Source organism: Bombyx mandarina, chromosome 28 (assembly GCF_030267445.1).
Source record: "Bombyx mandarina strain Sakado chromosome 28, ASM3026744v2".
NCBI lineage: Eukaryota > Metazoa > Arthropoda > Insecta > Lepidoptera > Bombycidae > Bombyx > Bombyx mandarina.
This window is the reverse complement of record NC_143233.1, coordinates 6,591,426-6,612,697: the sequence shown is the minus strand read 5'-3', so window position 1 is coordinate 6,612,697 and position 21,272 is coordinate 6,591,426. Positions and strand designations below refer to the sequence as shown.

Here is a 21,272-nt window from a genome sequence, read left to right as displayed (position 1 = left end):
CTGAAAATAAATGGTAGCTAGATCGATTAATCGCCCCCGAAATCCCCTGTATACTAAATTTTATGAAAATCGTTGGAGCCGTTTCCGAGATTCAGATTATATATATATATATATACAAGAATTGCTCGTTTAAAGGTATAAGATAAGATAAATAGAAACTACCTTCCAAAAAAATAACGATAGATAATTTGGAAAAAACAATATACCAACTATATTTTTCCCGAACCAAATGTATAAAAATAATAATGAATGTCGTACTATGAATTTAATATAGAGCCAGCTACAATAATCTCTAAGTTATACAACGCAATAATAACAACAAAACATGATAAAGAGACTTAGGAATTATAATTTGAGGTATTTTTTGCGGTAAATAATTTACATGAAACTTTTGTTTGTAAAATCGATTTATGTATTCTTTTATAATTTGTAATTTCAAATAAAAGTGGCATGTAAAAGTTAAAATTAAACTACTACTGTTTTAAGTAAAATGGCAAACATGCTAGGCTATGTCCGATGGGCTGGTGGTCGTGGCGCCGACGATCGCTGGCCCGGCGTCCCGAGGGGGAGAGTGATGGGAGAGATGTGCGTCGCACTAAACGCTTTACTCTCCCCCCTTTGCCTTTTCATTAGTTCTGTCTCATGCGAGGTTCGGACGTGGGTTGTTGAGCGACATATTTTTTTTTTTCCCTACCTACGCTGATAGCCTTGAGAGGCTATATCAGCGTCGCCTTAACTAGTAGGTGAGCTCAGGGGGCTCAAACCTGATGACGTTGCTAACACGAACCCTAGCAAGAGCCGTGCTTCGCAGAATTCACCACCGGATCGGAAACGCGACCCCCTGAGAAGATCCGGCGAGAAACTCAGTGGGCTGTGTCTGAGGGTTAATTTACGGTTCGACGAGAACGATGACCGGTGCTTGAGGTACCTATAAGCACCGTTAGTGGATCAGGAGGATCCGAAACGACATGCTTAGGGCGACGTCGACTGCTTTCCATTCTTTCCGCAGGATCGGGAATGTAGTTACTGGCGGCCACGATGAGAGGGTTCTCGTATCGTGCCGCTTTATCGAAGTGGAGAGTGACTGGAGGTTTTAGTCAGTTCGACTCCGACATGCCCCGCCCTCCATCCCCAGTAGAAGGCGGAAGTCTGGCCATTTCCTCTTGACAAAAAAAAAGGCTATGTCCGATAGTATTAGCTACTCTTTCCCACAATTGAACAGCATTAATGTTCCGAAGGTTACTATCTTCAGTTTGAGTATCAAGTTTCATTAAAACGTTTTTCATTAAAATACTTCAAAGCATTCCAATTTGAACGCCCAAAACGCTTTCTAACAAAAGAAATTATAATCGACGAACAAGAACTTCTAGACACATGCTCACATTCCATTCGGATAAACAAATGCCCATCGAACCAAACCAGTTGAGAGCTTTAGTTAGGGGTTTCAAACAAATTACTGAAACTAATCGAGAAAAGCGAAGATTTTTTAAATACAAATTTTATTCTCTTGGTGAAGCTTATAGCGCAGTTTATTAAAAAAAGTCTAAAAGATATTTCAAGTATTTTTCGAGTGGGCTTGGGTGGGGCTCGAATGGGAGCGATTAAAGTTTTTGGAAATAACTTATTATTTGTTATAAGTGAATGCTGCCTCAGACCTATCTTACATGATAGGAATCTGCCGATCATAGATAACCAAAGGTTCCAGTCCTGCGTTCATCCGTAACAAACGTCGCGGCCGCGTCGTCCAGTGCGTCCACCCGATCTTCCGTGGCCTACGTCGCGCCTGCCGCCCCCGCCTGCAAGTCGCCCACGCCCTCCTCATCCGACTCAGAGTCGGACATGGAGGTCGACCCTTGCTCCGCCGCCCCGACTGATGGATTCACAGTAGTCCAAAAAGGTAAAAAGCGCGCTGCGGAGGCCCGAGCTCCCGCGGCTGCTAAAGTAAGCAAAGCCGCGAACGCGTCGCGTCCCCGCCCTCCAACCCCCGTCGCTCCCGCTGTCCGTGCCACACCGTCACCGCATCCGGTGGCGCAATCTAAAACTCAGACCCCTCCCCCGGTTATCCTTCAAGAGAAGGCAGCTTGGGACCGAGTTTCCCTGGCCCTTAAGGCCAAAAATATTAATTTTGCCAGCGCCCGTAATCTCGCCAACGGGATTCAAATAAAAGTAACGACACCCGACGACCATAGGGCCCTCTCAAGTTACCTCCGAAAGGAGCGTATAAGTTTCCACACTTATACGCTCCAGGAGGAGCGCGAACTCCGCGTTGTCATACGTGGAATCCCGAAGGAGCTAGATGTCGTCGTCGTCGCCTAAAGGATAAGACGTCCGGTGCATTCGTGTTGAAGCGATGCACCGGTGTTCGAATCCCGCAGGCGGGTACCAATTTTTCTAATGAAATATGTACTCAACAAATGCTCACGATTGACTTCCACGGTGAAGGAATAACATCGTGTAATAAAAATCAAACCCGCAAAATTATAATTTGCGTAATTACTGGTGGTAGGACCTCTTGTGAGTCCGCGCGGATAGGTACCACCGCCCTGCTTATTTCTGCCGTGAAGCAGTAATGCGTTTCGGTTTGAAGGGTGGGGTAGCCGTTGTAACTATACTGAGATTTTAGAACTTGTATCTCAAGGAGGGTGGCGCGTCTACGTTGTAGATGTCTATGGGCTCCAGTAACCACTTAACATCAGGTGGGCTGTGAGCTCGTCCACCCATCTACGCAATAAAAAAAAAAAAAAAAATAAGATGCCGATCTCGTCAAGGCCGACCTGATAGAACAAGGCCTACCAGTAAATTCCGTGCACCGCATGCACACCGGCCGCGGTAGGGAGCCATACAATATGGTTCTAGTCGCCCTCCAGCCTACCCCGAGGGTAAGCAAATTTTTAACATTCGGACCGTCTGTAGGCTCTCCGGTATTGCCGTCGAAGTCCCCCATAAAAAAGCACTCCTAGTCAGTGCCATAACTGCCAACTGTACGGGCACTCTTTCCGTAACTGTCACGCGCGCCCCCGATGTGTTAAGTGTTTGGGCGATCACGCCACGGCCCTTTGTACTCGCGACCAGAAAACCGCCACTGAACCGCCTAGCTGTGTCTTGTGCCGAACACAAGGTCACCCCGCGAACTACCGTGGATGCCCCCGAGCTCCAAAAATAAATCGCCGCGTCGCCCGTCAAAACCGCCTCCGAGCTTCCCGCCCAGACATCAAAGCCACGGTACCCTCTGTGCCGAAGGCTAAGCCTGCTTTCGTGCCGGCGTCGGTGCCCAGCGTCTCGGCTTGGGCTAAACCGTTGCCGTACACGAACACGGCTACAACTCTCTCCCCCGCGACTCGTCCCACCCCCGCGATACGTCCCTCCCCCGCGACCTGCCCTCCGACCGCGTCCGAAAATCTGGCTCTAGCGATCGACTTTTTTCAGTCGATCAACTTTGAGCGCGTTAACGCTTTGGGTGACGTCATTCGCGCCGCCTCCACTGCACAACATTTCATCGCCGTTGTGCAAGAATACGCTGACGTATACGCGTCGTTAAATACGTACGTCCTCCCCTCACTCCGCCGGTAATCAATGGCGTACATTAGTAGAATAAAACCCTTATCCGTAACAATAGGATTTTTTAACGCTTACGGTCTCGCAAATCAACGTGATCAGGTTTGTGATTTTTTGCGTGACCATCAAATTGACATTTTCTTAGTGCAGGAGACCCTACTCAAGCCCGCGCGTCGCGACCCTAAAATCGCGAACTATAACATGGTTAGGAACGACAGGCTCACTGCTCGTGGTGGTGGTACCGTCATTTACTATAGAAGAGCCCTGCATTGCGTCCCGCTCGATCCTCCCGCGCTCGCTAACATCGAAGCATCAGTGTGCCGAATCTCACTGACGGGACACGCGCCGATCGTTATCGCGTCCGTTTATCTTCCACCGGATAAGATCGTTCTAAGCAGTGATATCGAGGCGCTGCTCGGCATGGGGAGCTCTGTCATTCTGGCGGGCGACCTAAATTGTAAACACATCAGGTGGAACTCACACACCACAACTCCGAATGGCAGGCGGCTTGACGCGTTAGTCGACGATCTCGCCTTCGATATCGTCGCTCCGCTAACCCCGACTCACTACCCGCTAAATATCGCGCATCGCCCGGATATACTCGACATAGCGTTATTAAAAAACGTAACTCTGCGCTTACACTCGATTGAAGTAGTTTCAGAGTTAGATTCAGACCACCGTCCTGTCGTTATGAAGCTGGGTCGCGCTCCCGATTCCGTTCCCGTCACGAGGACTGTGGTGGATTGGCACACGCTGGGCATCAGCCTGGCTGAATCTGATCCGCCATCGCTCCCGTTTAGCCCGGACTCTACCCCGTCTCCTCAGGATACCGCTGAAGCCATAGACATCGTAACGTCACACATCACCTCGACATTAGATAGGTCATCGAAGCAAGTTGTAGCGGAGGACTTCCTTCACCGCTTCGAATTGCCCGACGATATTAGGGAGCTCCTTCGAGCTAAGAACGCCTCGATCCGTGCCTACGATAGGTATCCTACCGCGGAAAATCGTATTCAAATGCGTGCCCTACAACGCGACGTAAAGTCTCGCATCACCGAAGTCCGAGATGCCAGATGGTCTGATTTCTTAGAAGGACTCGCGCCCTCCCAAAGGTCTTACTACCGCTTAGCTCGTGCTCTCAAATCGGATACGGTAGTAACTATGCCCCCCCTCGTAGGCCCCTCAGGCCGACTCGCAGCGTTCGATGATGACGAAAAAGCAGAGCTGCTGGCCGATACATTGCAAACCCAGTGCACGCCCAGCACTCAATCTGTGGACCCTGTTCATGTAGAATTAGTAGACAGTGAGGTAGAACGCAGAGCCTCCTTGCCTCCCTCGGATGCGTTACCACCCGTCACCCCGATGGAAGTTAAAGACTTGATCAAAGACCTACGTCCTCGCAAGGCTCCCGGTTCCGACGGTATATCTAACTGCGTTATTAAGCTTCTACCCGTCCAACTCATCGTGATGTTGGCATCTATTTTCAATGCCGCTATGGCGAACTGTATCTTTCCCGCGGTGTGGAAAGAAGCGGACGTTATTGGCATACATAAACCCGGTAAACCAAAAAATCATCCGACGAGCTACCGCCCGATTAGCCTCCTCATGTCTCTAGGCAAACTGTATGAGCGTCTGCTCTACAAACGCCTCAGAGACTTCGTCTCATCCAAGGGCATTCTCATCGACGATCAATTCGGATTCCGTGCAAATCACTCATGCGTACAACAGGTGCACCGCCTCACGGAGCACATTCTCGTAGGACTTAACCGACCAAAACCGATCTACACGGGAGCTCTCTTCTTCGACGTCGCAAAAGCGTTCGACAAAGTCTGGCACAACGGTTTGATTTTCAAACTTTTCAACATGGGCGTACCGGACAGGCTCGTGCTCATCATACGGGACTTCTTGTCTAACCGCTCTTTTCGATATCGAGTAGAGGGAACCCGCTCCTCCCCGCGACCACTCACGGCTGGAGTCCCGCAAGGCTCCGTTCTTTCTCCGCTCCTATTTAGTTTATTTGTCAATGATATTCCCCGGTCGCCGCCGACCCAGCTAGCCTTATTCGCTGACGACACAACCGTTTACTACTCAAGTAGAAACAAGTCCCTAATCGCGAGTAAACTCCAGAGTGCAGCGTTAACCCTCGGACAGTGGTTCCGAAAATGGCGCATAGACATCAACCCAGCGAAAAGCACAGCAGTGTTATTTCAAAGGGGAAACTCACCGCTTATTTCCTCCCGCATTAGGAGGAGAAATATCACACCCCCGATCACCCTCTTCGGCCAACCTATACCCTGGGCCAGGAAGGTCAAGTACCTGGGAGTCACCCTGGATGCATCCACGACATTCCGCCCGCATATAAAAACAGTCCGCGACCGTGCCGCATTTATTCTCGGCAGACTCTATCCCATGATCTGTAAGCGGAGTAAAATGTCCCTTCGGAACAAGGTGACACTTTACAAAACTTGCATAAGGCCCGTCATGACTTAGGCGAGTGTGGTGTTTGCTCACGCGGCCCGCACACACATAGACACCCTCCAATCCCTACAATCCCGCTTTTGCAGGTTAGCCGTCGGGGCTCCGTGGTTCGTGAGGAACATCGACTTACACGATGACCTGGGCCTCGAATCGATCCGCAAACACATGAAGTCAATGCCGGAACGTTACTTCGATAAGGCTATGCGTCATGATAATCGCCTTATCGTTGCCGCCGCTGATTACTCCCCGAATCCTGATCACGCAGGAGCAAGTCACCGTCGTCACCCTAGACACGTCCTTACGGATCCATCAGATCCAATAACTCTTGCATTAGATACCTTCAGCTCTAACACTAGAAGCAGGCTGAGGAACCCCGGTAACCGTACTCGTCGAACTCGACAAAGAGGTCGACGTGCAACCTAACCCATGCATCAGCCCGCTGAGTTTCTCGCCGGATCTTCTCAGTGGGTCGCGATTCCGATCCGGTAGTAGATTCATTCGCGAAGCAATTACTCTTGAGTTGTTAGGTCTCCTTCGGAGGCGCTCAGGCAGTTGTTAGCAAATCCCACCCCTCCTGGCTGAGCCTTTGCTCGCCCACCTGTCCTGGTGAAGCTGGAAAGGCCTCCGGGCCACCAGTAAACTTTCAATCACAAAAAAAAAAAAAAAAGATAACCAAAGACTTACACAATCACGATCATAGTATTTTCAAAGTTAAGCTCTCGCTTGACTATCGCAAGCTGTGACTAACTTAGATTGTAGTGTGTAAGTTCAAAGAAATATGTACTAGTTTGATATTCGCAATAATAGAAATGTTTGTATATAATATGTAATAGAAATTGATAAACGTAAGATTAAACTTCATTAAATTTACGACTTGCGACCAATAAAAACACAACGAATGGTTTAGATAAAATAAAAGGTTTTTTTATTGGCGTAAGACCATACCACCTACCTGATGGTAGGTAGTCACTGTAATTGACAATTTATGGATAGCAGAAATACCAAGGGCCCACCAACCGAGTCGCCTACTGTGGAAACGAAGATGCCGGCAATATCCAGGATTCCTTCGTATTGGCAAATGATACTTTCTGGAATCCAATAACACTTGCAATAGATGCCTTCAGCTCCAACACTAGGAGCGGGCTTACGGACACACTTCTCAGCGGGTTGCGATTCCGATCTGATAGTAGACGTATTCGCGAAGCTGCCTTTGAGCTGTTAGGTCTCCTTCGGAGCTACTCAGGCAGCTGTTGAAAAATCCCACACCTCCTGGCTGAGCCCGTGCTCGCCCACCTGTCTTGGTGAAACTGGAAAGGCCTTCGGTTAAACAGTAATCCTTCGTAATTCCTTCATAAAAAAAATAACTACGGAAACTCAAGTACATTCTTGTACTTACAGAATAATAGTATTGTATAGATAACTGGTGGTAGGACCTCTAGTGAATCCGCGCGTGTGGGTACCACCACCCTGCCTATTTCTGCCGTGAAGCAGTAATGCGTTTCGGTTTGAAGGGTGGGGCAGCCGTTGTAACTATACTGAAACCTTAGAACTTATATCTCAAGGTGGGTGCCGCATTTACTATGTCTATGGGCTCCAGTAACCACTTAACATGAGATGGGCTGTGAGTTCGTCCACCCATCTAAGCAATTAAAAAAAAGTTTTATTTTCAATTGATTATTTTTAGCATAATCGCGATAAAAGTAACCCCAGCCTATATCTTACTGATTGCTTTTCGGTCACTTCTTTCCAAGCACAAAATACCTTAATTAAGTAAATTAAGATTTTTCGAACGGGCAATTCATCTTTTTTCTTAGGCAGTTTCTTAATTAAGCAGCCAGGGCGAAAGCAATGGGTATTTCATTCTGCGTTTGTTACAAATCCAGCGAGAATATTATATTACAATTTTTTTTATTTCTATGAATGTGTTTTTTATATAAGTCAAGGCTGTTAAGAAACTTCGTTTTTCGTGGTTTTCTCTTTCCTCTTTTGAACAATTTTTTTGTACTAGTGGTCTCACGGTAGTCGAAATTCAACTGTAATTAATTGAAATTATAAGTTTGTACACTCTTAGGGTCAATTCCCACTGAAAGAGCAGCGGCCGGCAGCGTCTTTTTGAGGCAAAATATTACAAACTATTTTGAATCTTATCTACGTGATTAAAAAGTTCATAGTCATTTGAAGGCAAAGGAGGCGTAGCGTGGCGTCGCGAGGCTGCACGAGCCTTCTACCGACTAGTCAAAAGAGGCGCCGCGCGGCTGATCGCGGCGCAGCTAGCTGACGTGCGGCCGACCGCGGTGCAGCTGACAGACTCGCGGCTGCGCGCGAGCCACCATTTCATACCCGCCCGCCCTGCCGCTTGCGCATTTCGCGTCATTTTATTAGAGGGTATCTTGTTCTTCTTCTACAGCCAGTGCTATGATACATAAATACAAATCCACCATATTTATTGCCACACAACTTTCCTTGAGTGAAGTAGATCGCACACTAGTTTTCAAAGCTACCACGAGGAGGCTCATTGCGGCGCCTCGGGATGCCGCGCTGCCTCTCGCGGCGCCGCACTGCCCCGCGCGGCGCCACACTGACCCTTGCGGCGCCGCGCTCAGTCACTTGCTCTTACGGCCGCTGCGCGCCGCTGCTCTTTCAGTGGGAATTGACCCTTATGATTCTATTGTCAAAGAATTATTGTACTTCTATAATCACAGATTTTGCCAAGACTACAATTTAGGGAAATATTAATAAAGACAAGCAATTTTTAATCTATTCTCAATTTGACCACAGACGTCACGAACAAAAGTTTGACAATAAATAAATAGTATGAATGCGTGTTGCGTCAAATACATGGTAGTTTGTGTAATGTATTTTTAGGCATAATTTAAAGAAATATTAGCATTGTGCACTCCTTCTCTATATTCTCTACGAGGGCGGCACTGAAAATTTCGGGAATTAACGAAGTGACACAACATTACTATTTAAAAATGTATTTATTGCTTTTCGAAGTATTCTCCGCGAAATTTGACACATTTTTCCATATGATGGAACCAATCATTGAAACAACCATTCCATTCGGAAGTTGGGGTCTCCAAAATGGCCGTTTTGTAGGCGTCCACAGCTTCTTCAGGTGATGAAAATCTCTGTCCACGCAATTTATTCTTTATTTTAGGGAAAGTATAGAAATCATTAGGGCCTAGGTCGGGGTTGTACGGCGGATGGTCTAATAATTCTATGTTTTCTTGCTCTAAAAACTCTTTTGTTCTGTGTGCGGTGTGAGAACTCGCATTGTCGTGATGCAGGATGATGCGGCGGTTGCAGTTCTCTTTACGGAGTTCAGAAACGACCTGTGGCAAACAAATGCAAGCATACCATTCTGCATTAACCGTTCTTTGTCCCTCAAGAGGAATAGTCGTAACATGGCCGGTTTTGGAGACAAACGTGGCCACCATGTTTTTTTGCAACACTTCGTGAACGAACAATTTTTGTTGGCTTTAACTCATTTTCGAACACCCAAACTCGTGACTGGTTTTTTGTTTCGGGTTCGTACGCGTATATCCAGGATTCGTCACCTGATACAATGTTGTATACAGCATTTGAGGATCCTGCGTGGAATCTTTCGAGAGTTCTGACGCACCAAGTAACGCGAGCCGCTTTTTGCTCTTCACAGAGCGAATGCGGTATCCATCGGGAAAACAACTTTTTTACACCTAATTGTTCATGCAAGATTATTTGTATTTGACTCATGCCAATGTATAAGGTTGCCTGAATTTCGCGGTATGTCACATGTCGATCTTCCTCAATCAGCTTACGCACAGCATCAACGTTTTCTTGGGTGACTGCAGTTTTTGGACGACCTTGACGGGGATCATCACTAAGGTTGACACGTCCACGTTGAAACTCAGCAAGCCAGCGATAAATTGTGGTTTCATCATCATTCATCAAATCATCCGGTCAACACACTGTTTTTGTGTTAAACCACTTCGAAAGTCATAATAAATCATCGCTCTTGAATTTTCTCGAGTCAATTCCATTTTCTCAACGACTAAACAAGTTTGACAAAACCTCGTGACAAGACCGAGAATCTTTTTTTAAATAAATAAATGGTATTCGATTTTTAAAACCAAGGAGTTTTCAATTAAAAAATTTTTAATATGACAGGTACAGTTCCGGTGAAGGTCAAGGGGCGATCTGAGGGGGTGAGGCCGCGCGGCGCGCTACCAGCACTCTAGCGCGCTGCCGTGGAGCGAATAGAGCGACCGGTCGACGGTGTATCGCGTCCCGACCCGGCAGGCTGGTTCTGGTCCAGCGGGGTATTCCGGGACACCAGCGGCACCGTCTGGGCGGCCCGACGGGCTGCCGTACCGAGACGGCCGACGTTTCAGAGCCTTCGATTCGCCTCGAAGGCTCCGTCGGCTGGGCGTCCTTGGGGTGAGCCGCGCCGTCTGGTTTTAGTGTTGACCGCGGTAGCCCCCCTACCTCATCCGGGTTCTGACCTCGGAGGGGATTGGACGTCGGGTGTAAGAGTGCAGGGGAGTCGTTTAGTGGGTGGGTCCTAAAATCCTTGGGCCCGCGGTCTGCTCACAACACCATGCAGATCGTTGAGTCTCACATACCCCGCGCGCCCCTTTTGCGCGGGGACCTCGTAGGAGGTTCGGCCCTCTACCCGAAAAAAAAAAAAAAGGTACAGTGGAAATATTCCATTCCAGATACTTTTAGTGCAGCCTAGTATAAGTGTGGGAAATTTCATACTCCTCCATCCGCGTAATTTCCGTAAAAAGGGATACAAAGTTTTTCCTTCACATATTAATATATAGATGATTTTTGTTGATTTACAACTAAATTATGGAACAGTAAGTCAGAGTGAATCCTTCGGTCAGCTATGCCTTTATTGCTCGTTAAGGCAACGAGAAAGTTCAAGGATTTATCTAACAGATCTGATCCTGCTATCGCGAAGATGAAAATCACAGTCAAAGTAACTGCTAGAACCCAAGATACTATTAGTTCGTTCTGTGTGAAATGAAACGTAAAAGTTTAGACTTTAATAATAATTTTTTTATAGACATATAGGCGGTAGTGGGAAAATTTTCAAATTTTAACGAATTAACAACTCGCTCGTCCGTGTTTTTATTTATTGTTTATTGCTTTGATGGGTGAACGAGCTCACGGCTCGGTAAGATTTTTATTAGTAATGCACACAGTGTATGACTTAACTTTGTAATAACGTACAAATTAGTAATACACAAAGTGTACGACTTCACTTTGTAATAACGTACAAAAAATAACATATTTTTTTATCATTCATTGACCACGATCTCAGAGCGTTCGTTTGCGCTATACACTAACTCTTATACGGGCTCTACATTCGCCCGCGAACTGCGGCCGCGAATCACGGCCGCGGTTCGCGCATGAACACGACGTGAAAAACATAGCCATCTACACGCAACCTTTCGCATTTACGTTCGCGCATTTGACCGAAATGGACGTTGAAGTTGCTGCTGCTCTGACATTGTGGGCCTTAGCGTGTTACAATTATACGTTTATAAAATCAAAAAAACAAATAAAAAATAAATGGAGGAGAAGAAGGTGGTGGATAACACAAATCCATGGCAACAATCCTTAACTTTTTTCTATACGTTCTGTAGCTAGACATTAAGGAATCCTTTTTCTTCTTTAACATATGGCACAGGAATTTCCATAATTGCACTAATTCTCTGCCATGCATCATGTACTTTATTTTTGTTTTTATGATCTCCATGTTGAGCTTGCCAAAGCACGGGCTCAGCATGATAACATTCAAGGAACGTTAGTTGCCGATCGTTACTCCATTCGATACTCATGACGTCCGCTTGTCACTGCGTCTCGCACACAACTGCGAACATATCCGAGTGTGGATGCCTTCGCGTTCGCGCTTCGCAGACCCTTTGTCGCGGGCCAGAAAACCGCCACCGGACGGGGAACGCCGCGAAGTCGCGAAACCATCCACACTCGCGGTTCGCGCCCTTCGTGGATGTTCGCGCCGCGAATGTGGAGCCGGCTTTACGCAAGCAACCACGAATGAAGTGTACCACAATAAGTTCGCACGTTACCGAATGACCGTGGGTTGTTGCGAAAACTCCAGTTTTATTTTCTTTATACCTCGAATAGAACATAAAATTAATATTTTTATAATAATGAACTTCGTTCCTATCTAGTGTCTCACGACACAATACATTTTTTTTTTTAAATTAAGTGTTTCTCGTTTTGAATCTTTTTGATTTTGGGCCTTTTTAATGAAATGCTTTCAATCATCGTAGGTAACGTACAGATCAGTTAAATTATCCGAAGACAGGGAGGGCACCGATGAGTTCACACACAATTTGAGGATCTGGATGAAGGATAAGATGTCTATAGCCGCCGTCAAAGAGGGAACGGACCAGCTCGTCGGAATACTCATCATGAGGATACAAGAGAAATGTTAGTTTAAATCTTGTATTTAACATTATTAGCGCTATTTTCGACTGGGAAAAGGACTTTTTAATACGCTTTTATTAGCTTCAGACGTATGTATGTTAGTATGTAACGGAATCTTTGAACATGATTTTGGCCCCCTTCAAAACGTCGGATTAAGTCAAAATTTGGTATACTTATTAAGGAGCGATGACAAGTCAATATTAAAAGAAAAATTGAAATTCAACTAAAAAATGAAAAATAAATAATCAATTAAAAGTAGCGTAAGAAATAGTAATTTTATTGTAAAAAAAGCGTGGGGTGCTTGCTGTTAGTAGCTATAAATATTTTATGAACAGATATGAGTAGAAGGGTATTTTTGATAATATCCTGCAAAACACCCCACGCTTTTTTATTATACAATAAAATCACATTTTCTTACACTATTTTTAATTCAAATTTATTGAAATTTATTTTCTATTTTTTAGTTGGATTTTCTATAAAACCGTATTTTGTTTGTTTTTTTTTAAACTATTATTTATTTTGTTTCATAGATAAGTCAATTAAGAACTGCCCGTTCATCTGGTGTTAAGTTAATAGCCGAAACCCATAGACATTAGTGTAATAGATACACAACACAAAATTGTAGTTAAAACCCTTTTTTTAGAAGAAAGAGAGCGTGCATTGATATCTCTTAGTAATTGCGAGAAATGCTTAAATGTGTTGAGACTTGACTGTGGTTTGTGTGATTTGTAAAACGCCAAATTATTGGAATTTGGCAGTATCTATATATTAATACGTGAAGCGAAAACTTTGTATCCCTTTTTACGAAAATTGCGCGGACGGAGGAGTATGAAATCTTCCACACTTATAGAAAATATAGAGAAGAAGTGCACAATGCTAATTTTTTTTTTAAATAATGCATAAAAGATACATTAAATCAATAAAGAAAACTTTACACACACTACATACCGTGTATTTGACGCACACACGCATGCATACTATTTATTGTCAAGCTTTTGTTCTTGATATCTGTTGTCATATGGAGAATAGATTAAATATTGTTTGTCTTTGTTAATATTTTTTATAGTGTAGTCTTGGCGAAATTTTTGATTATAGAAGTATAAAATACAATCATAATAGTGTACAAGCTTACAATTCCAATTAATTATAGTCGAATTTCGACTACTGCGGGACCTCTAGTTTCAATAAAACTCTAATCAGATTTCTTATAAAGGACACAATGAATTATATTTGCTCTTAAGTCACATCGCACAGTTGCACAGATAACACACATCAATTTGAATAATCTGTACCAAAACGTTTACAAATATTTCTATAATGATCTACAATATAAATTTATTTATTCAACACAAATAACCCAAATACAATCTGTTAAATAGATTTAAAAATTTCACTAAAGCATTATCCAAGACACGCCCCAGTCCATTATGTTTCCAAACAGAATCTATTTGACTATCTATCCGTATAAAACTCGATTTCCATCCGTACGTTGGCCGTAACATTAGGAGGTGGATTCCTTGAATGCCTTTGAGCCTAAATTTTTACTGCATCCGTAAAGAGAATTCAGATTCAGCTCGTACGATTTTTTTGTGTGGCCCGATTTGTAAGATTTAAGCGATTGCAATATTTAATAATCTATCTATCTATATAGTGAATCTATATGAATTGTTGTTCGTTAGTCTCGCTAAAACTCGACAACGGCTAGACCGATTTGGCTAATTTTTATTTCTGGAAGTTCAGAGAAGGTTTAAAACGTAGATAAATATGAAAATGCTCGGAATTAAATAAAAATAACAATTTTGTTTTTCCTTTGATGTGCCCTCAGTCGGACGGATTTTTTTTTGTTTGTTTCAAGTTTATTTTATACGAAAGTTTAGGTCTTTTATTTATCGATTGAGGCACTACGAAGTATGCCGGGTCAGCTAGTTTATAATAAAGTAAGTTTTTGTTTTGTTTTGTTTTGGAAGTTTTACTGGTTGTAGGACCTCTTGTGAGTTTGCGCAGGTAGGTACCACCCCCCTGCTTATTTCTGCCGTGAAGCAGTAATGCGTTTCGGTTTGACGGGCGGGGCAGCTGTTGTAACTATACTGAGACCTTAGAACTGATATCTCAAGGTGGGTGGCGCATTTACGTTGTACACGTCTATGGGTTCCTGTAACCACTTAAAAACCAGGTGGGCTGTGAGCTCATCCACCCATCTAAGCAATAAAAAGTTTATTTGTTGATTGCAATGAAGGAGTTCACGGACAAGCTACTGTTAAGTTGCCACCTAACTGCATAGACAACAACGTAAATGCGGCTACCCACTTTGAGACACAAGTTTTAAGTATCAGTTTTATAGTACAGCAGCTAGTCAACTCGCCAAACCGAAACGCATTAACTGCTACGCGGTAGAAAAAGCTAGAATAGTGGTATCTTTGCGGGACAGACTAGACGCTGAATAAAGTTTTTTAGGGTTTAAGCTTTTGACGCTACCTCTATTATCCTGTCGAAAAGTTAGAAGACTGAAAATTTTATCTGCTTACTAACTTGTTGCGGTTTCGTTAAGCTTAATAAGTTACAAGAGCCAGACGAGTAAGAGCAAAAATGACCTTTATTAATTTTTTATACTTTTTAATTCTAAAAATTTATTATAAAAAAAAAGAACACAATTCCTAACCTAAAAGTACATGTTATTATCCGCAACATGCTTCGTCAGATTACAGAAATAAAGTTATCAGCAACATGCTTCGTCAAAAAGTACAATACTTACTTTCAGCTGCAAGCGTCGTCATAAGTAACATAAAGGTCCACGCTAACAGCAATGCGCGCGTAGGCATCGGCTAGTCAAACAAGCCACTCTGGATCGCACCCGGCCCGAAAGTACCCATTACGCTAGCAGCATTGCCACGCTGTATGGCAATGGATAATCTCTGAACCAGGTACGACCCAGACCGAGGATCGTGGCCTTGCCCTCTGAGGCGGTGGCCAATTGCGGCAATAAACTTTTTGGCCTCCGAACTCCACACACCCGTCGTTTCCACTGCCACTGGAACAAACAGGTATGTAGATTTCAGAGCATCGTACTTGGCATGCTTCGTTTTAGCCGACGCCTCAGCAGCAAAGCCCGCACATTGTCGGGTCCCAGATAAATGACACGCCGCGTACGTACAGCTACAGGTTGCGTCCCATAACAAGCAGCGTCCCTTCTCCCAAGGAATCAGAGTCAAACCATCCGGCCTCTTACCATCCAACCTGCTGAGGCCTGGTGGTTCCAACACACACGGGATATTTGCGGTGACCAAAGCACGTCGAATAATATCATTAAGTGCATGGTGTCTCGGGAAGCGGCCAGCCGATCTAACACAACTCAGTCCATGCAGTCCGGCGGCATCCACCATACTACCACAGACACATCGATGGGGCTCGCAAATGCTGCAACCAAGTCTCAAAGCTGTGGCAACTCTCAATGAATTATTATCAAGAAGTGTCCCCAGCTGTGGTGAAGGCAATGCTTGCAACCAAGCACCAGATTCCGGACCGGAGACCGCTTTCAGGCGCGCTAATTCAACTCCAGTGGCGTCTCCCAGCAAAGTTGACAAAGTCAGCTTGCACAGCACATCATCCCAACACCTCTGCGAGCTCCTGTTCACCGGGAGCGCCTCATTCGGACATAAAAGGCCCCAAGCCGCCAAAGCCTCGCTCGCAAACGGAATCGTAGATCCATCACCATTCGTACCCAGTAACTTAGCAACAAAGTCTACAACCCCATAACACGAAGCCAGGAAAGCAGCGAGCCCAGTACGCTCCATTTGTCGCACCCCCAGGCCGCCATGACGTATAGGCAAAACAGCCTGGCACCATTGTCTGTCATCCAAGCTTACGTTTAAAATAGTCTCCAGTGTATCCCTCAACAAAGCATCAAGCTGGGCTACATCTTGAGTGAAGAGCCACGTTGGACAAGTTCTCACCAAATACGTCAAACGAGGCATCGAAAAGCAACAACGAAGCAAGACGAGAGCCACGTGAGATGATAAGCTCAATAGGTTGCCGCGCAATGACGACAATAACTGCCTTTTTATTTCCAGAGAACTTGGTACTCCATCCTGAAATATTGGAGAACCAAGCAAAATGAAATTACTTTTAGTCAAAACTTTGATACCTGGAACCAACTCCTGAAAATCTTTAACTACGCTTGCTGATACTTCAGTAGAAAAGTATACCTCACATTTCCCAGTATTAACCTCCAAGCCGACATCTCGCAACTTCGGAAACAAAAGTCTGATGTCGTCTAGCACGGAATCTGGGGGACCACCTATTGTGCCGTCATCCAAATACCATAGGTTTAAAGGTGACTTGACGGTCTTTATAATGCTGTGGATAGCAAGACTAAAAATTAATGGGCCAAGAGGATCGCCCTGCTGTGCACCTACCTCCGAGTCAATGGAAGATTCCATAAAGAACAACTTGCTGGAAGAGCTGTAACACTGATACAAGAATGGGTATAAAGCCGGAATCTTCTCCTTGATTTCATTTAAAATTATATCTCTCTCTAAGCTATTAAAAGCATTCCTTATATCAAGCTTTACAATTGCACTGTTACAGTTCTCCCTGCTCATAGCAAATGCACGGGTAGCATGAATGGCGGCCTCACACCCAAGAGCAGTCCCGAAGCCCGGCTGGTGGGGCTGCAAGTACGAGGCCATTTCATTCCTTACAGACCGACACCCAAGCTTGGCAGCGAGACGACGCAGCACAGACCCCACCGCAATTGGTCTCACACCGCCGTCCTTCTTAGTTAGAGCGCATAAGCTACCTCCGTACAAATAAGGACACACCTGTACATTAACCGTACCTCTTAGTATGAAATTGCATAAGTCTGTAATTGAGTGCAATAGACGAACACCATTTTCACCGGCGGAAGGGGAAATGAGCTCCTTTAAATGGTTTGGACGTAGACCATCAAGGCCAGGTGCAGAGCCGCTATAAAAGGAACTAATTGCGTCAGCAACATCCTCCGAGTTGACAGTCAAAAAAGGGCAACTAGAATCAGGCGCTGGCGGCAATGATAAAGGACGAAAAGGAGTAGGATGTTTATCACGTAATGCACTTAAAGTCTCATCGTTAAAAGGTGCTAAAGAATCCTCCGACACTAAAAGACGGACAGCTCCACGCAAATCACCCTCATGAACCTTGGCTTCGATTCTTTTGACTGCGGATCGTGGCTTGTGTTTGAAGTCCTCCAAAAAATACGGGCTATTATTGTTTGCATTCTCCTTAACCTTTGCAGTAAGCGAACGGGGGTCACCTCGATCTGGAATTCTCAGAGTCGTGTAAGAAAATGACAACAAGGAAACCCAGTCCTCCACACCGTTATTGTTTATGCAGCCGTCCACAATCACTCTGAGCTTTCCTGCGACTAAATTCCTGGCCCCCTTAGGGATGTGCTTAAGCACAGGAATTTTATTTTTGTAAGATGCCAAATCATCCAGAGTATGGATAACACTCTGGGCTTGTGGATGAGCATCAGCAGTTACAGCACACGGCACCCGAGGCAGTATCGACGGCTTTATCTGGCTGTCTTTATGCATATGAGAAATATGCACATTTAGACCCCGGGGCACCACAAAAAGGCGTGTGGAACCCGGACAATGAGGGCATGTTGCCCTTGTGGGACTATTCATAATAATGAATTTTTTATAACGATTTTAAATATAAAATCGTTATAAAAAATTATAAAATATGTTATATAACATTAATAACAACAAAATTCACTTTATCTTTTAATATTATCCACCAGCAGTTTCGTCAATTGCACAAAAAATAAGACAAAAGTAGGTAAATAATTTTGGCATTTGCAAAAGTAAAAAGTAAATAAAAATAAATAAAAAATAATTAAAAAGTATTTAAAAAAAAAAGTACATTCATTCTTAATAAAACAAAATTAAATTATAAAAACAACATACAAAAAAATTATTTGAGTACCTATCTAACAAATCCACAAAGGTGCGATATCACAAAGAATATTAACATCAAGATTACATAAAATGTCATACAGGCTAAAATAAAATAAAACTAATTCCACAAATAATAATTAAATAGAATCAATTATTCAATTTTTTTTTTTTTTATATCAATAACGTTACAATAAAATGACGTCCACACTAAAATCTTAAAAAATAAAATAAAAAAATAAAATAAAAGTTTAAGACAGCGCCCTTTTAACTTCTGCCATAGGTAGGATCGAACTCTCAACCTTCTGTCATCAACGCCGCGACGTCAACCGCTAAGCCATGAAGTGTACACGACTAGTTGACGAAATATTGCTTCTGTATACTCGAGCCATTCCGTAAATTAACAGTAATGTGGGTATGAGAGTTAGCAAATTTGTACCCAATCAGATTTTTTTTTTATTTTTTTTAAATAAAATAAAAACCTTTTGTTTCAAAGTCTCAAATTGCAAAATCTTCCAAAATATGTCCGGTTTGTCGTCTTCTTGATGGATCTCACTCACTATTGTACCATTCACAGAACAAAAGCAGCCGGGGCAAGTCAAATTCAGTTTGATAAAAGTTTCTTACATTATAGGAGTCGAAAAACCAACCAAAATCAACAATAATAATTGTCACAAACAATGTCACTAGACACTTGTCCCACAAACAATAAGGCTTCACTGTTTTTATATTCAAACTGCTGATATTTAATTTTAAAATAATTTTTTTTTTTTTTTTTTTTTTTTTTTTTTTTTTTTTTTTTTTTTTTTATGATTGAAAGTTTACTGGTGGCCCGAAGGCCTTTCCAGTTTCACCAGGACAGGTGGGCGAGCAAAGGCTCAGCCAAGAGGGGTGGGATTTGCTAACAACTGCCCGAGCGCCTCCGAAGGAGACCTAACAACTCAAGAGCAATTGTTTCGCGAATGAATCTACTACCGGATCGGAATCGCGACCCGCTGAGAAGATCCGGCGAGAAACTCAGCGGGCTGATGCATGGGTTAGGTTGCACGTCGACCTCTTTGTCGAGTTCGACGAGTACGGTTACCGGGGTCCCTAAGCCTGCCCCTAGTATTAGAGCTGAAGGCATCTAATGCAAAGGTTATTGGATCTGATGGATCCGTAAGGACGTGTCTAGGGCGTCGACGGTGACTGGCTCCTGCATGATCAGGATTCGGAGAGTAGTCAGCGGCGGCAACGATAAGGCGATTATCATGACGCATAGCCTTATCGAAGTATCGTTCCGACGCTGACTTCATGTATTTCCGAATTGATTCGAGGCCCAGGTCGTCGTGTAGGTCAACGTTCCTCACGAACCACGGAGCGCCGACAGCTAACCTGCAAAAGCGAGATTGTAGGGATTGGAGGGTGTCTATGTGTGTGCGGGCCGCGTGAGCGAACACCACACTCGCGTAAGTCATGACGGGCCTTATGCAAGTTTTGTAAAGTGTCACCTTGTTCCGAAGGGACATTTTACTCCGCTTACAGATCATGGGGTAGAGTCTACCGAGAATAAACGCGGCACGGTCACGGACTGATTTTATATGCGGGCGGAATGTCATCGATGCATCCAGGGTAACGCCCAGGTACTTGATCTTCCTGGCCCAGGGTATGGGTTGTCTAAAGAGAGTAATCGGGGGTGTGAGATTCCTCCTCCTAATCCGGGAGGAAATCCGTGTGGAGCTTCCCCTCTGAAATAGCACCGCAGTACTTTTCGCTGGGTTGATGTCTATGCGCCATTTTCGGAACCACTGTCCTAGGGCTAGGGCTGCGCTCTGAAGCTTCTTCGCGATTAGGGACTTATTTCTACTAGAATAGTAAACAGTCGTGTCGTCGGCGAATAAAGCTAAATGGGTCGGCGGCGACCGGGGAATATCGTTGACGAATAAGCTAAATAGGAGGGGTGAGAGGACAGAGCCTTGCGGGACTCCAGCTGTGAGAGGTCGTGGGGAGGAGCGGGTTCCCTCGACTCGATATCGAAAAGAGCGGTTCGACAAGAAGTCCCGTATGATGAGCACGAGACTATCCGGCACGCCCATGTTGAATAGTTTGAAAATCAAACCATTGTGCCAGACTTTGTCGAACGCTTTTGCGACGTCGAAGAAGAGAGCTCCCGTGTATAACGGTTTTGGTCGATTAAGCCCCACAAGAATGTGCTCCGTGAGGCGGTGCACCTGTTGAACGCATGAGTGATTTGTACGGAATCCGAATTGTTCATCGATGAGAATGCCCTTGGATGAGACGAAATCTCTGAGGCGCTTGTAGAGCAGACGCTCATACAGTTTGCCTAGAGACATGAGGAGGCTAATCGGGCGGTAGCTCGTCGGATGATTTTTTGGTTTACCGGGTTTATGTATGCCGATAACGTCCGCTTCTTTCCACACCGCGGGAAAGATACAGTTCGCCATAGCGGCATTGAAAATAGATGCCAACATCACGATGAGTTGGACGGGTAGAAGTTTAATAACGCGGTTAGATATACCGTCGGAACCGGGAGCCTTGCGAGGACGTCGGTCTTTGATCAAGTCTTTAACTTCCATCGGGGTGACGGGTGGTAACGCATCCGAGGGTGGCAAGGAGGCTCTGCGTTCTACCTCACTGTCTACTAATTCTACATGAACAGGGTCCACGGATTGAGTGCTGGGCGTGCACTGGGTTTGCAATGTATCGGCCAGCAGCTCTGCTTTTTCGTCATCATCAAAGGCCGCGAGTCGGCCTGAGGGGCCTACGAGGGGGGGCATAGTTACTACCGTATCGGATTTGAGAGTACGAGCTAAGCGGTAGTAAGACCTTTGGGAGGGCGCGAGTCCTTCTAAGAAATCAGACCAT

The 21,272-nt window shown here is 44.7% G+C and overlaps 2 protein-coding genes across 2 annotated transcripts in view; one reads left to right on the top strand and one right to left on the bottom strand.

Annotated features, from left to right (window-relative positions):
- The window catches only part of LOC114243815 (uncharacterized), a 48,644-nt gene that overhangs the window by 14,137 nt on the left and 13,235 nt on the right, over positions 1–21,272 (top strand). Inside the window, exon 3 of the mRNA XM_028175433.2 lies at positions 12,318–12,477. Within this exon, the coding sequence (XP_028031234.2) occupies positions 12,318–12,477 (160 nt within the window). The remainder of the gene's footprint in view (positions 1–12,317; positions 12,478–21,272) is intronic.
- LOC149499714 (uncharacterized) lies at positions 15,227–18,137 on the bottom strand. Its single transcript, XM_089739090.1, has one exon. The coding sequence runs from the start codon at positions 18,135–18,137 to the stop codon at positions 15,297–15,299; it is 2,841 nt and encodes a 946-aa protein (XP_089595216.1). The 3' UTR covers positions 15,227–15,296.

What these genes read in the sequence shown, in the direction of transcription:
- LOC149499714 (XM_089739090.1), bottom strand. Translation starts at nt 18,137, where the DNA reads ATGAATAGTCCCACAAGGGCAACATGCCCTCATTGTCCGGGTTCCACA.